At 37.5% G+C, this 12,255-nt stretch overlaps 1 protein-coding gene across 1 annotated transcript in view; it reads left to right on the top strand.

The window, feature by feature from the left end:
• CATSPERE (catsper channel auxiliary subunit epsilon) overlaps positions 1–12,255 on the top strand; it is a gene marked incomplete at both ends in the record, with an annotated part of 196,717 nt that overhangs the window by 111,924 nt on the left and 72,538 nt on the right. Inside the window, one exon of the mRNA XM_084254054.1 lies at positions 10,528–10,586. Coding sequence (XP_084110180.1) covers positions 10,528–10,586 — 59 coding nt within the window. The remainder of the gene's footprint in view (positions 1–10,527; positions 10,587–12,255) is intronic.

The raw sequence follows: 12,255 nt of genomic DNA, 5'->3' as shown, positions 1-12,255 counted from the left end.
GATGTGTGATAGTTTGTTGCTGCTATTTTATTCTTAATTTTTGTAGGTCAGTCTATTCCCTTACTTGGTCTATGTATGTTCCTCTTTTTGGTTTCAATGTATAAACTCCTTTCATTTCTCGGAGGGGTGGTTTAGAGTTTACAAATGCCTTGATTTTCTTTAAATCTGAAAGGCCTATATTCCCCTCTCATATCTGAAGGAGAATCTTGCAGGATAGAGTATTATTTGCTGACAGTTTTTCTTCTTAAGTATTTGCAACACATCATTCCAGTCTCTTCTTCCATGTACTGTTTCTTCAGAGAAGTTTGGTGTAAACTTGATGGGGTATCTTTATAGGTTATCTGCTTCTTCCCCCTTGCCAACTTTAGTATTCTTTCTTTGTCCTGAATTTTTGGAAATTTCACTACTATATGTCTTAGTGTCATTTTCATTTTATCTGGGTAGTCTAGGGTTCTTTAATCTTCTTGGATTTGTACATTTATTCCCTACTCTAGGTTCAAGAAATTTTCCTCCATTATTTTGTTAAATATTTTCATTTCTTTGTATCTCTCTTCTCCCTTTGGTATTCCCATTATTCTTGTGTGGTCTTTTTATTAGAGTTGTATAATTCTCAGTATGTTTCTTTATTTTTTTAAATTTTGTTTTTTTCTCCCATTCTCTACCCAGATTCTTTTATATATCTTCATCTTCAATAACATTGAGTCATTGTTCCACTTGATCTAATCTACTTCTGCCACTTCCTCCAGAGTTTTTCATCTCCTGTAGTTCTCTCTTGAATTTCTGAAACTCCATTTTTATCTTGTATAGAGCTTCATTTTCTGTTTTCAGTTCACTGATTTCATGTCTAAAGACATTTATTTGTTTTTTTGACTTTTCTTCCATTTCTTTGAATTTCTTTACCATTGTAATTTTAAACTTTGTATCTGATAGGGAGAACATAGCTTCCATGTCTATGAATTGGAGTTCTGGTGATCTGTTCTCTCTGTGTATTGTACTGTTCATTTGGAGACTCATGCTGTCAGTTTTTGGGGTTTTCATTTTGCTTGTAATTAGCTTTGGAACTCAGCTGGTATATGTGGGGTTTCCTGTGTGCATGGTTCCTCCCCCCTTCACTGGTCAGGGTTCTTACTTATCTTATTTATCTGGTAAAGCTGCTGTCCGGGTCTCCTGGGAGATCAACAAGGCCTCTGGCCACTCTGATACACTCCCTGACAGGGATCCAAGGTCTCACCAGTCTGCACAGGTGCTAGAAAGGAACTTGTGGGAAGTCACATTGCTCTGTAGGCCCAGGTGGGCAGTGGCATTCACATAGAAAGTCAAGAGCCTTCTACCAGCCTGAGCAGGCACTGGCTGGGTCTTGGGGGAAGTAGTGGGATCTTTGCTGGACTAGGTAGAGGCTGGTGTGGTTTTGTAAAACCTCTGACTGCTCTGAAATCCACCTGATGTAAGTCTGAGATCTTACCAGTCTGGGTATGCACTAGAGGGCTTTCACAGCAATTTATGAGGCCTCTGTAGGTCTGAGTGGGGACTGGTAGGGCATCACAGAGGGTTGCAAGGTCTCTCGCTTCACTAGCACTCTCCCTAACATGGGTTCAGGGCAGGGGCTCAGATTTCTTTTCTAATATGTATTTTATCACCAGAACTATTCCTCTAGGAACTGCTTTAGCCATGTACCACAAATTTTGATGTTTTGTATTCCTGTTTTCATTTCATTTAATATACTTTTCTAAATTTATTTATTTTTTAAATAAATTTTATTTTTATATTCCCCATACAATTACATCCCCTTATTTAGACCCCAATCCCTCCCCTCCTCGCCCCCCACGCCCCACAGAGTGTCTCTGCTTCATAGTTTTTTGTTGATCTTGATTTTCACTTTCTTATAGTTATTCATTTTCCTGGTCCCTTATTTAAGTTTGCTAGATTCCTACTATGAGCGAGACCATCCGGTATTTTTCTTTTTCTTTCTGGCTTATTTCGCTGAGCATGATCCCTTCCAGCACCATCCATGTTGCTGCAAATTGCATGTGTTTATCTTTTTTGAATGCTGAGTAATATTCCATGGTATATATGGACCACATCTTCTTGACCCAGTCATCTATTTTTGGGCATTTGGGTTGTTTCCAAAGCTTAGCTATTGTAAACAGTGCTGCTACAAACACAGGGGTGCAGGGGCTCTTTGGAATTGATGTTTCTGTGTCCTTTGGGTAAATACCTAGGAGTGGAATTGCTGGATCATATGGAAGCTCTATGTTTAGTAGGTCCAGAAATCTCCACACAGCTCTCCATAGTGGTTGGACCAGTTTTCACTCCCACCAATAGTGCAGGAGAGTTCGTTTTTCTCCACACTCTCGCCAACATTTGTTGTTGCTAGTTTTTATAATATGCGCCATTCTCACTGGGGTAAGATGGTATCTCATGGTACTGTTGATTTGCATTTCCCTGATTACAAGTGATGTTGAACATTTTTTCATATGCCTGTTGGCCATTTGCATTTCCTTTTCAGAGAAATTTCTTTTTAGCTCTTCTGCCCGTTTTTTGACTGGATTATTTTCTTTGTTGTTGTTGAGTCTCATCAGCTCTTTGTAGATATTTGTGATCAGTCCTTTATCATTAGTGTTGTGTGCAAAAAATATTCTCCCAGTTGGTGGGTTTCTCTTTGCTTTTGTTATTATCTCTTTTGCTGTGCAGAAGCTCTTTAATTTGATGTAGTCCCAGCTGTTTATCTTTGCCTTCACTATCACTGCTTTGGGTGATGTGTCTGTAAAGATGTCTTTGATGTGGATATCATGGAGTGTTTCGCCTACATTTCCTTCTACGTTTTTTATGGTTTCAGGTCTTATGTCTAGTTCTTTAATCCATTTTGAGTTGATTTTTGAGGGAGTGGTCAAGCTTCATTCTTTTGCATGTAGCAACCCAGTTTTCCCAGCACCATTCATTGAACAAACTTTCTTTGCTCCAATGCATATTCTTTGCTCCTTTGTCAAAGATTAGTTGACCATAGATGAGTGGGTTTATTTCTGGATTTTCTATTCTATTCCATTGGTCTGTGTGTATGTTCTTGTTCCATTACCATGCAGTTTTGATGATTATGGCTTTGTAGTATAGATTGAAGTCTGGAAGTGTGATGCCTCCATTCCCTTCTTTTTTTTTTCAGGAGAGCTTTGGCTATTCGGGGTTTTTGGTGATTCCATATGAACTTCATCAATAATTGTTCCATTTCTTTGAAGAATGACATTGAAATTTTTATTGGAATAGCATTGAATCTGTGTATTGCTTTTGGTAGGATGGCCATTTTAATAATGTTATTCTTCCCATCCATGAGCAGGGGATGTCTTTCCATTTCTTTGTGTCTTCTTCAATTTTTTTAACAGTGTTTTATAGTTTTCTTTGTATAGGTCCTTTACCTCTTTTGTTAGATTTATTCCCAAGTATTTGATTTTTTTTGGTTTGATAATAAAAGAGATGGTTATTTTTATTTCTTCGTCTTCAGATTTATTGTTTGTGTATAGGAAGTCTACTGACTTTTGCGTGTTGATTTTGTATCCTGCCACTTCACAGAACTGATTGATGAGTTGAATTAGCTTTTCTGTGGAGTTTTTGGGGTTCTCTATGTATATTATCATATCTTCTGCAAACAGTGATAGTTTGACTTCTTCTTTTCCTATTTGGATTCCTTGGATGTCTTTCTCTGTCTTATTGCTCTGGCTAGGACTTCCAGTATTATATTGAAAAGCAGTGGTGAGAGTGGACATCCTTGTCTTGTTCCAGATCTTTATGGAAATTGCTTTCAGCATTTCACCATTGAGAATGATACTGGCTGTTGGCTTGTCATAGATGGCGTTTATGATGTTGAGGTATGTTCCTCGTATCCCTAGAATTTCAAGGGCTTTTATCATAAATGGGTGTTGCACTTTGTCGAAAGCTTTCTCAGCATCTATTGATATTATCATATGGTTCTTATATTTCTTTTTGTTGATGTGTTGGATAACGTTGATTGATTTTGAGATGTTGAACCATCCTTGTGTCCCTGGAATGAATCCTACTTGGTCGTGGTGAATTATCTTATGGATACATTGTTGGCTTCTGATAGCTAAAATTTTATTGAGGATTTTTGCATCAGTGTTCATTAGGGAGATTGGCCTGTAGTTTTCTTTTTTTGTGTTGTCCTTGTTTGGTTTTGGTATTAGTGTAATGTTGGCTTCATAGAACGTGTTTGGTATTATCCCTTCCTTCTCAATTTTTGGGAAGAGTTTGTGAAGGATAGGCACTAATTCATTTCTGAATGTTTGGTAGAATTCATTTGTGAATCCATCAGGTCCTGGGCTTTTGTTTTTGGGGAGGTTTTTGATTACCATTTTAATTTCGCTGCTTGTAATTGGTCTGTTTAGGTTTTCTATTTCTTCTTTATCTAGCTTTGGGTGATTGTAGAGTTGTAGGAATTTGTCCATCTCCTCTAGATTGTTGAGCTTGTTTCCATATAATTGTTCATAGCAGTTTCTGATTAGTCTTTTGATTTCTGCTGTGTCCGTTGTGATTTCTCCCCTTTCATTTATGATTTTGTTTATTTGTGCTTTCTCCCTTTTTTCCTTTGTGAGCCTGGCTAGGGGTTTGTCTATTTTATTTATTTATTTCGAAGAACCAGCTCTTGGTTTCATTGATCTTTTGGATTGTTTTTTTTAGTTTCAATTTCATTTATTTCTGCTTTGGTTTTTATTATTTCTTTTCTTCTACTGGTTTTGGGGTTTTCTTTTTTTTGGTTGTTCTTTTTCTAGATCTTTGAGCTTTGAGATTAGGTTGTTTCTTTGAGTTCTTTCTTGTTTCTTGATGTGAACCTCTATTGCTATATATTTTCCTCTTATTACTGCTTTTGCTGCATCCCATACATTTAGGAAATTGGTGTCCTCCTTGTCATTCAATTCAAAGAACTTTTTAATTTCTTCTTTGATCTCCTCATTAGTCCAGTGGTCTTTCAGTAGTGTGGTTTTCAATCTCCATGAGGTAGGAGAATTCCTTCCCTTCTTTTTATGGTTTATTTTTAGTTTGATGCCTTCATGGTCAGAAAAGATGGTTGGTATGATTTCAATCTTGGTGTGTCTGTTGATGTTTGTCTTGGGTCCCAGTATGTGATCGATCCTGGAGAATGATCTGTGTGAGCTTGAGAAAAATGTGTACTCCGTTTTTTTGGGGTTTAGTGTTCTATAGATGTCTGTTAAGAACAAGCACTCTAGGTCCTTATTTAGAGATTTAGTGTCTTTACTTGTTTTTTGACTTGTTGATCTGTCCATTGTTGATAGTGCTGTGTTGAAGTCTCCCACTACGTACGTGTTTTCTCTGATGTCTCTTTTCAGAGATGATAATTGTTGTCTGATATATTTTGGTGCTCCTTTGTTTGGTGAATATATGTTAATGAGGGTTTTTTCTTCTTGAAGTATTGTCCCCTTGATGATAATGTAATGACCACTGGGGTCTCTTTTTATCTTTTTAAGTTTGAAATCTGTTTTATCTGATATAAGTATAACTGTTCTTGCTTTCTTTTTTGGTCCATTTGCTTGTAGGATTGTTTTCCATCTTTTAACTTTGAGTCTATTTTTATCTTTTGCAGCTAAATGTGTTTCCCGGAGACAGCAAAAGGTTGGCTTTCGTTTCTTAATCCAGCCCTCGACTCTGTGTCTTTTTATTGAAGAGTTTAGTCCATTTACATTTAGAGTTAATATTGATATGTTAGCATCTGTATTTGCCATTGTGTTTGTCTTTCCTTTGATTTTATTTATTTATTCTTTTAATACCTTTTTTTTTTTTTTTGGCCTTCTTTCGTTGTTATTTGTCCCTCTGAGGTTCTGGCTTTAGGACTCCTTGTAGTATTTTTTGGAGTGGGGGTTTAGTCGTAATGAAATTCCAGAGTTTCTGTTTGTCTGGGAAGGTCCTTATTCTTTCTTCATAGAGGAAGGAGAGCTTTGCGGGATAGAGTATTCTTGGTTGGCATCTGTTTTCTTGGAGTCTGTTGACTATGTCCCTCCACTCTCTCCTTGCCCGTAGTGTTTCTTCAGAGAAGTCTGATGTCAGTCTGATTGGTTTTCCTTTGAATGTTATCTGTTTCTTCCCTCTTGTCAGCTTCATTATTTTTTCCTTGTCCAGGATTCTTGGGAGCTTTACTCTTATGTGTCTTGCTGTTTTTTTCCTTTTGTCATGGAAGTTTGGTGTTCTTCTTGCTCTTGTATATCAATTTTCAGCTCCTTCTTCACGTTTGGGAAGTTCTCTTCAATTATTTCCTTGAATATTTTCTCTGTTCTTACATCTCTCTCCTCTCCTTCTGGGATTCCTATAACTCTTATATTTCCTTTCCTCGTGGAGTCGATTGTTCCTGAAGTCTTTCTTTGGTCTTTTTCCTTCTTATTTCTGTTTCCTTTTCTGTTTTGGTTCTTTTTATTTCTGTGTCTTCAAGAGTGTTTATTCATTCTTTCATTTCATCTATTCTGCTTTCATTGCTTTTCCCAGAGTTCTTTAGCGCCTGCATTAATTCTTTGATCTCCTGCATTTCTTTTACTTCCCTCTTTAGGGACTCAATTTCATTCTTCTGAGAATTGATTATTTTTCCCTTATCATTTTTTCCTTTATTACTTCTGTCATTTTTTTAATCATGGCAATTTTAAATTCTCTTTCTGGAAGGCTCAGAAGTTCTTCCAAGTTACTGTCGTTGCAATCTGGGGGGTGGTTTTCTTTTTGTGCTGTGCTTTTTTCCTGAGGAGTTGTTAGGTTGTGTGTGGTTCTTCTACTCCCTACTGTCTGTTTTCTCATTTGCCGTATGTATTGGGACACTGTGTTGCTGGGACTGGCCAGCATCTTGGGTGAACTTCTCCTCTCCCCTCTGGCTCCTCCGGGAGCCATCTGTCGGTTTCAAGCAGTCTTTACTGAAGAAAGATCCCTGTTCTAAAATGCTGATGTGGGGACACACTCCCCTGTGTGCCTGGTCTTCCCCAGTGGTGTGTTCCCACTCCCCCTCTGGGCTCGGACTGCAGGCCAGAAGGGGCCTGGTGTGGGCGAAATTCCCAGCTCACCTCTGGCTCCTCCGGGAGCCTTCTGCTGGTTTCAGGCAGTCTTTACTGAAGAAATGTCCCTGTTCTAAAATGGCGATGTGGAATGCACTCCCTGCGTGCCTGTTCTCGGGCACACTCTTGTGCGGGCCCAGTCTGCCCCGGCTGTGGGTGCCCGCTCCCCCTTTGGGCTTGGACTGCTGGTCAGAAGGGGCCTGGTGTGGGCGAACTTCCCAGCTCACCGCTGGCTCCTCAGGGAGCCTTCTGCTGGTTTCAAGCAGTTTTTTCTGAAGAAAGATCCCTGTCCCATATGGTGTTGGTGAATTTTTTTTTCTGGTCTCTAGGTGGTGCCAGAGATCTCTCCTAGTGTCTTTGGAGAGATGTTTTTTTCACCCCATGGGACGGGGAACAGAGTGGGATTGGTGGGGAAAGCCTCAACGGCTTTCGGGTGCTGTGTCTGCCTTGTGCCCCACCGTCGTGGGGAACCCACGCCCCAAATTTCGTGCCCCAGGTCTCAGTTCCAAAGCCCTCAGGTCCAGGACACAGGCTGTAACCCAGTTCAGTGTCCGCAGAAATGGCACCTTTTGCACCCCACTCCTGTGTCCGGGCACCTGGTTTCTGATTACTCAGTGAGGGACATTCACCATAGTGAAGGCCCCCGCGTGTCTCCCCAAAAGCCTAGGTTGCAGGTGCGGGGACCTGGGCAGCCGCGATCTGCATTTGCTTTTCAAGCACACTGCTTTTCCGCACAAGCTTACTGGCTGGCCTGGGGCTGTTTGTAGGTCTCCAGAAGTCTTTGTTGTTCTCTAATGGCACCTGGAGCAGTTCACTCACCTCCACAGCGAATCTTGCAGGTTCTCCACAGCTCCAGTTCACAGAGTGTGGTGGCTGAAATAGTTCCTTTCCACTCACAGTCCTGCTTGATGAGTAGTTTGTTCTTGTTGGTTGTTTTAGTTTTTTTTTTTGTTTGTTTTTTTCCTCCTTTCTGTTGGTCGGAGAGTGCCGACTTTGTGGGTGGGGGAGGGTAGCAGGGTTCTGAGCTTTCCTCCCTTCTAGTCCTCTTTTATGGCAACTTTCTTCTTTGGGTAGTTTGCTGGAGTCGTCCGTTTATCTTCCGTGTCCCAGTTCTCACTGGGACCTGCCGCTTTTCCTCCCTATTAACTTTTTTTAAATGGGAGTTCTTACTCACAGCGTTTTCTCACCGCCATGTTGATCCGCCCCCTATTTATTTTCATTTAATACACTTTTTAATTTCCTTTGTGATTTCCTATTTTACCTCTGGCTTATGTAAAAGGATGTTATTTAGTTTTTTGGTGCTTGGTAATATCCAGATAGCTATCTATTATTGATTTCTAATTAAATTCCATTATAGTAAGAAAAAGTAATGTTTTAGTTAAATCTGTTTAAATTGATAGAGAACTATTCTATAGCTCTGAATATGGTTTATTTGGAAAATGTTTCATGTACACTTGAAACATTGTGCATTCTTTGGTGTCTGCTGGAGTGTTTTGTAAGTCAGTTATGTTTATTGTTCAGGTCTTCTGTTTGTTCTTTCAACTGCTGAGAAAATAAGTTTAAAATCACCAACAAAACTAACATTGTGTATTTATCTCTTTCTTCTTTCAATTTTCTTAAAGTTTTTGCTTCATGTGTCTTGAAGACCTATATTAGATGTACAAATCATGTAGAAATGCTACCCCCTCTTGATGAATTAACTCTTTTATTGCTATTAGATGATCTTTTTTTTACTTTAGTGACAATCTTTGCTCTGAAATCTACTTTGTATGATGTTGGTACAGACACCCTGCTGTCTTGAGATTGTTAACACAGCATAATTTGCCATCCTTTTAATAGTAGCTATTTGTGCTTTTAAATTAATTTTTTAAGCTGGATCTTATTTGTTTATCCAATGTGAATGCTCTTGCCTAATAACTGGATGCATCTAATGTAATTTGAAAAATATGAGTTTAAATCTACAATATGACTGTTAATGTTCTATTTGTCCTTAAGGGTTTTTATTAATTTCCTACTTTTATCATCTCTTTTGATTATTCTTTTTTTTTTTAGATTTATTTATTTTTATTATTTTTTAAAGATTTATTTATTTATTCATACAAGCACTGGATACAGTCAGAAGCACGGGAGGGTGAGAGAATTCACCAGAGCTGGAGCGGGGAACAGAACAGGCAGACCAACGAAATACACTGCTGAGGGGAGCAGCGGGCGGCAGGAGGGGTCTGCACGCCATGTGGGACCCTCGCCGGTGGCCAGGGATCGAACCAGTGCTGCAGAGACTGCGGGCAGCTTCACAGGCCAGCGCTCAACAGCTGTGCCACCAGGGGAGGCCCTCTTTTGATTATTCTTTACAACTCCATTGTATTTTCTTTGTTGGACGTTTAGTTATTCTCATTTATTTTACTTAACACTTTAGGATTATATTGTACATCTTCAGTTTATCTGTTTATATCTATGTTTAGATATTCAGATAGATACATGATATAGATAACAAAAACTATCAATAATTTGGGAATATAGAAATTATACTTAGCATACTTTTAAAATGTGGGACTTAAAATTTTTACCACTATTATTACATATGTTCTGTAAATTATTATACCCTGAAGTAACAATCTTATGAAATGCTGAAAATTGAGGTGAAACATGACCCAGAAGGAAGAAAAAACATTTGTAAATATCAACTGCTTATTTTTAAAAATTACTCAAAAATTTTTAAAAGAATTTTTAAGTTATTAAAGTAATTTTTAAAAGAAAAAGCAAATTTTCAAAGAAAAAGTTTACTATTTTCAGGGCATAAATGAAAATAAAATTAAGAATATTGCAATAAAAGTCAAAAGAAAAACTAAAATAAAAAATAAAGTGTTATAATCAAGACTCAATATGTGCTGGATCTATATGTCTTTATGAGGAAAGTAATTTATTTGATGTTATTAATTTCTTAAAATCAAATGAGAGGGACCTCCCTGGTGACACAGGGGTTAAGCACCGCATTATGAAGCAATCAGTAGCCTCTGAAGCATCAGTTTGATCCCTGCCTAGGAAGCAGCCCACATGGTGCAGCAGACCTCTCCTGACTCACCTGCTTCTCCTGTTAGCAGTGTATTTCAGTCAGTCTGCCTGTTCTGTTCCCCACTCTGCCTCTGGTGAATCCTCTCACCCTCTGCACATCTGGCCTGTACCCCAGTTCTTATATGCATGAATAAATGAATCTTCAAAATAAAATAAAATGAGAGAAACAAGATAAATAAAAAGGATTATGTTAATTTAGAACTAAATGGTAAAATGAGAAAAATTTAACAAAAATAAATTTAATATTCACATAACTGGAGAATCTGAGATATACAAGGAGATAAATTGGGAAAATGTTAAATGTATCATTTGTACCTAAAAAAGATTTAAATCTCTATTGAAAGTAAATGTTGTTCCAATTCCTAATTTTCCTGGTCTATATAAGCTTTTTTATTTTCTTTTTCAGACAGCAACATTTTCTCACAATTTAAATTATGAGGCAGTAGGAAATTACTTCAAATTACAGTGAGTATCATTTTTGAAAGAATCTACCCAGTATTATATATGCAATTCAGTTTACTGATTTTTCTTTTTATACTTTAAGTGGTCTCAGATACTTTTAAATTTCCAGGTTTACAATAGAAGAAAAGAAATAATAAAAACCAAAGCAGAAATAAATGAAATTGAAACTAAAAAAACAATCCAAAAGATCAATGAAACCAAGAGCTGGTTCTTTGAAAAAATCAATAAAATAGACAAACCCGTAGCCAGGCTCACAAAGGAAAAAAGGGAGAAAGCACAAATAAACAGGATCATAAATGAAAGAGGAGAAATCACAACGGACACAGCAGAAATCAAAAGAATAATCAGTAACTACTATGAACAGTTATATGGAAACAAGTTCAACAATCTAGAGGAGATGGACAAATTCCTACAACTCTACAATCACCCAAAGCTAGATAAAGAAGAAATAGAACACCTAAACACACCAATTACAAGCAGCAAAATTGAAACGGTAATCAAAAACCTCCCCAAAAACAAAAGCCCAGGACCTGACGATTTACAAATGAATTCTACCAAAGATTCAGAGACGAATTAGTGCCTATCCTTCACAAACTCTTCCAAAAAATTGAGAAGGAAGGGACAATACCAAACACGTTCTATGAAGCCAACATTACACTAATACCAAAACCAAACAAGGACAACACAAAAAAAGAAAACTACAGGCCAATCTCCCTAATGAACACTGATGCAAAAATCCTCAATAAAATTTTAGCTATCAGAATCCAACAATGTGTCCATAAGATAATTCACCACGACCAAGTAGGATTCATTCCAGGGACACAAGGATGGTTCAACATCTCAAAATCAATTAACATTATCCAACACATCAACAAAAAGAAATATAAGAACCATATGATAATATCAATAGATGCTGAGAAGCATTCGACAAAGTGCAACACCCATTCATGATAAAAGCCGTGGAAATTCTTGGGATACGAGGAACATACCTCAACATCATAAATGCCATCTATGACAAGCCAACAGCCAGTATCATTCTCAATGGTGAAAAGCTGAAAGCAATTCCATTAAGATCTGGAACAAGACAAGGATGTCCACTCTCACCACTGCTTTTCAATATAATACTGGAAGTCCTAGCCAGAGCAATAAGACAGAGCAAGACATCCAAGGAATCCAAATAGGAGAAGAAGAAGTCAAACTATCACTATTTGCAGATGATATGATAATATACATAGAGAACCCCAAAATCTCCACAGAAAAACTAATTCAACTCATCAATCAATTCAGTAAAGTGGCAGGATACAAAATCAACATGCAAAAGTCAGTAGCCTTCCTATACACAAAAAATAAATCTGAAGAAGAAGAAATCAAAAAAAAATCCCTTTTTTTATCGAAACAAAAAAAATCAAATATTTGGGAATAAATCTAACAAAAGAGGTAAAGGACCTATACAAAGAAAACTATAAAACACTGTTAAAAGAAATAGAAGAAGACACAAAGAAATGGAAAGACATCCCCTGCTCATGGATTGGAAGAATAAACATTATTAAAATGGCCATCCTACCAAAAGCAATATACAGATTCAATGCTATTCCAATCAAAATTTCAATGTCATTCTTCAAAGAAATAGAACAATTATTGATGAAATTCATATGGAATCACAAAAAACCCC

This window comes from Talpa europaea, assembly GCF_964194135.1.
Source record: "Talpa europaea genome assembly, chromosome: 14".
NCBI lineage: Eukaryota > Metazoa > Chordata > Mammalia > Eulipotyphla > Talpidae > Talpa > Talpa europaea.
This window is presented reverse-complemented; position numbering and strand designations above follow the sequence as displayed.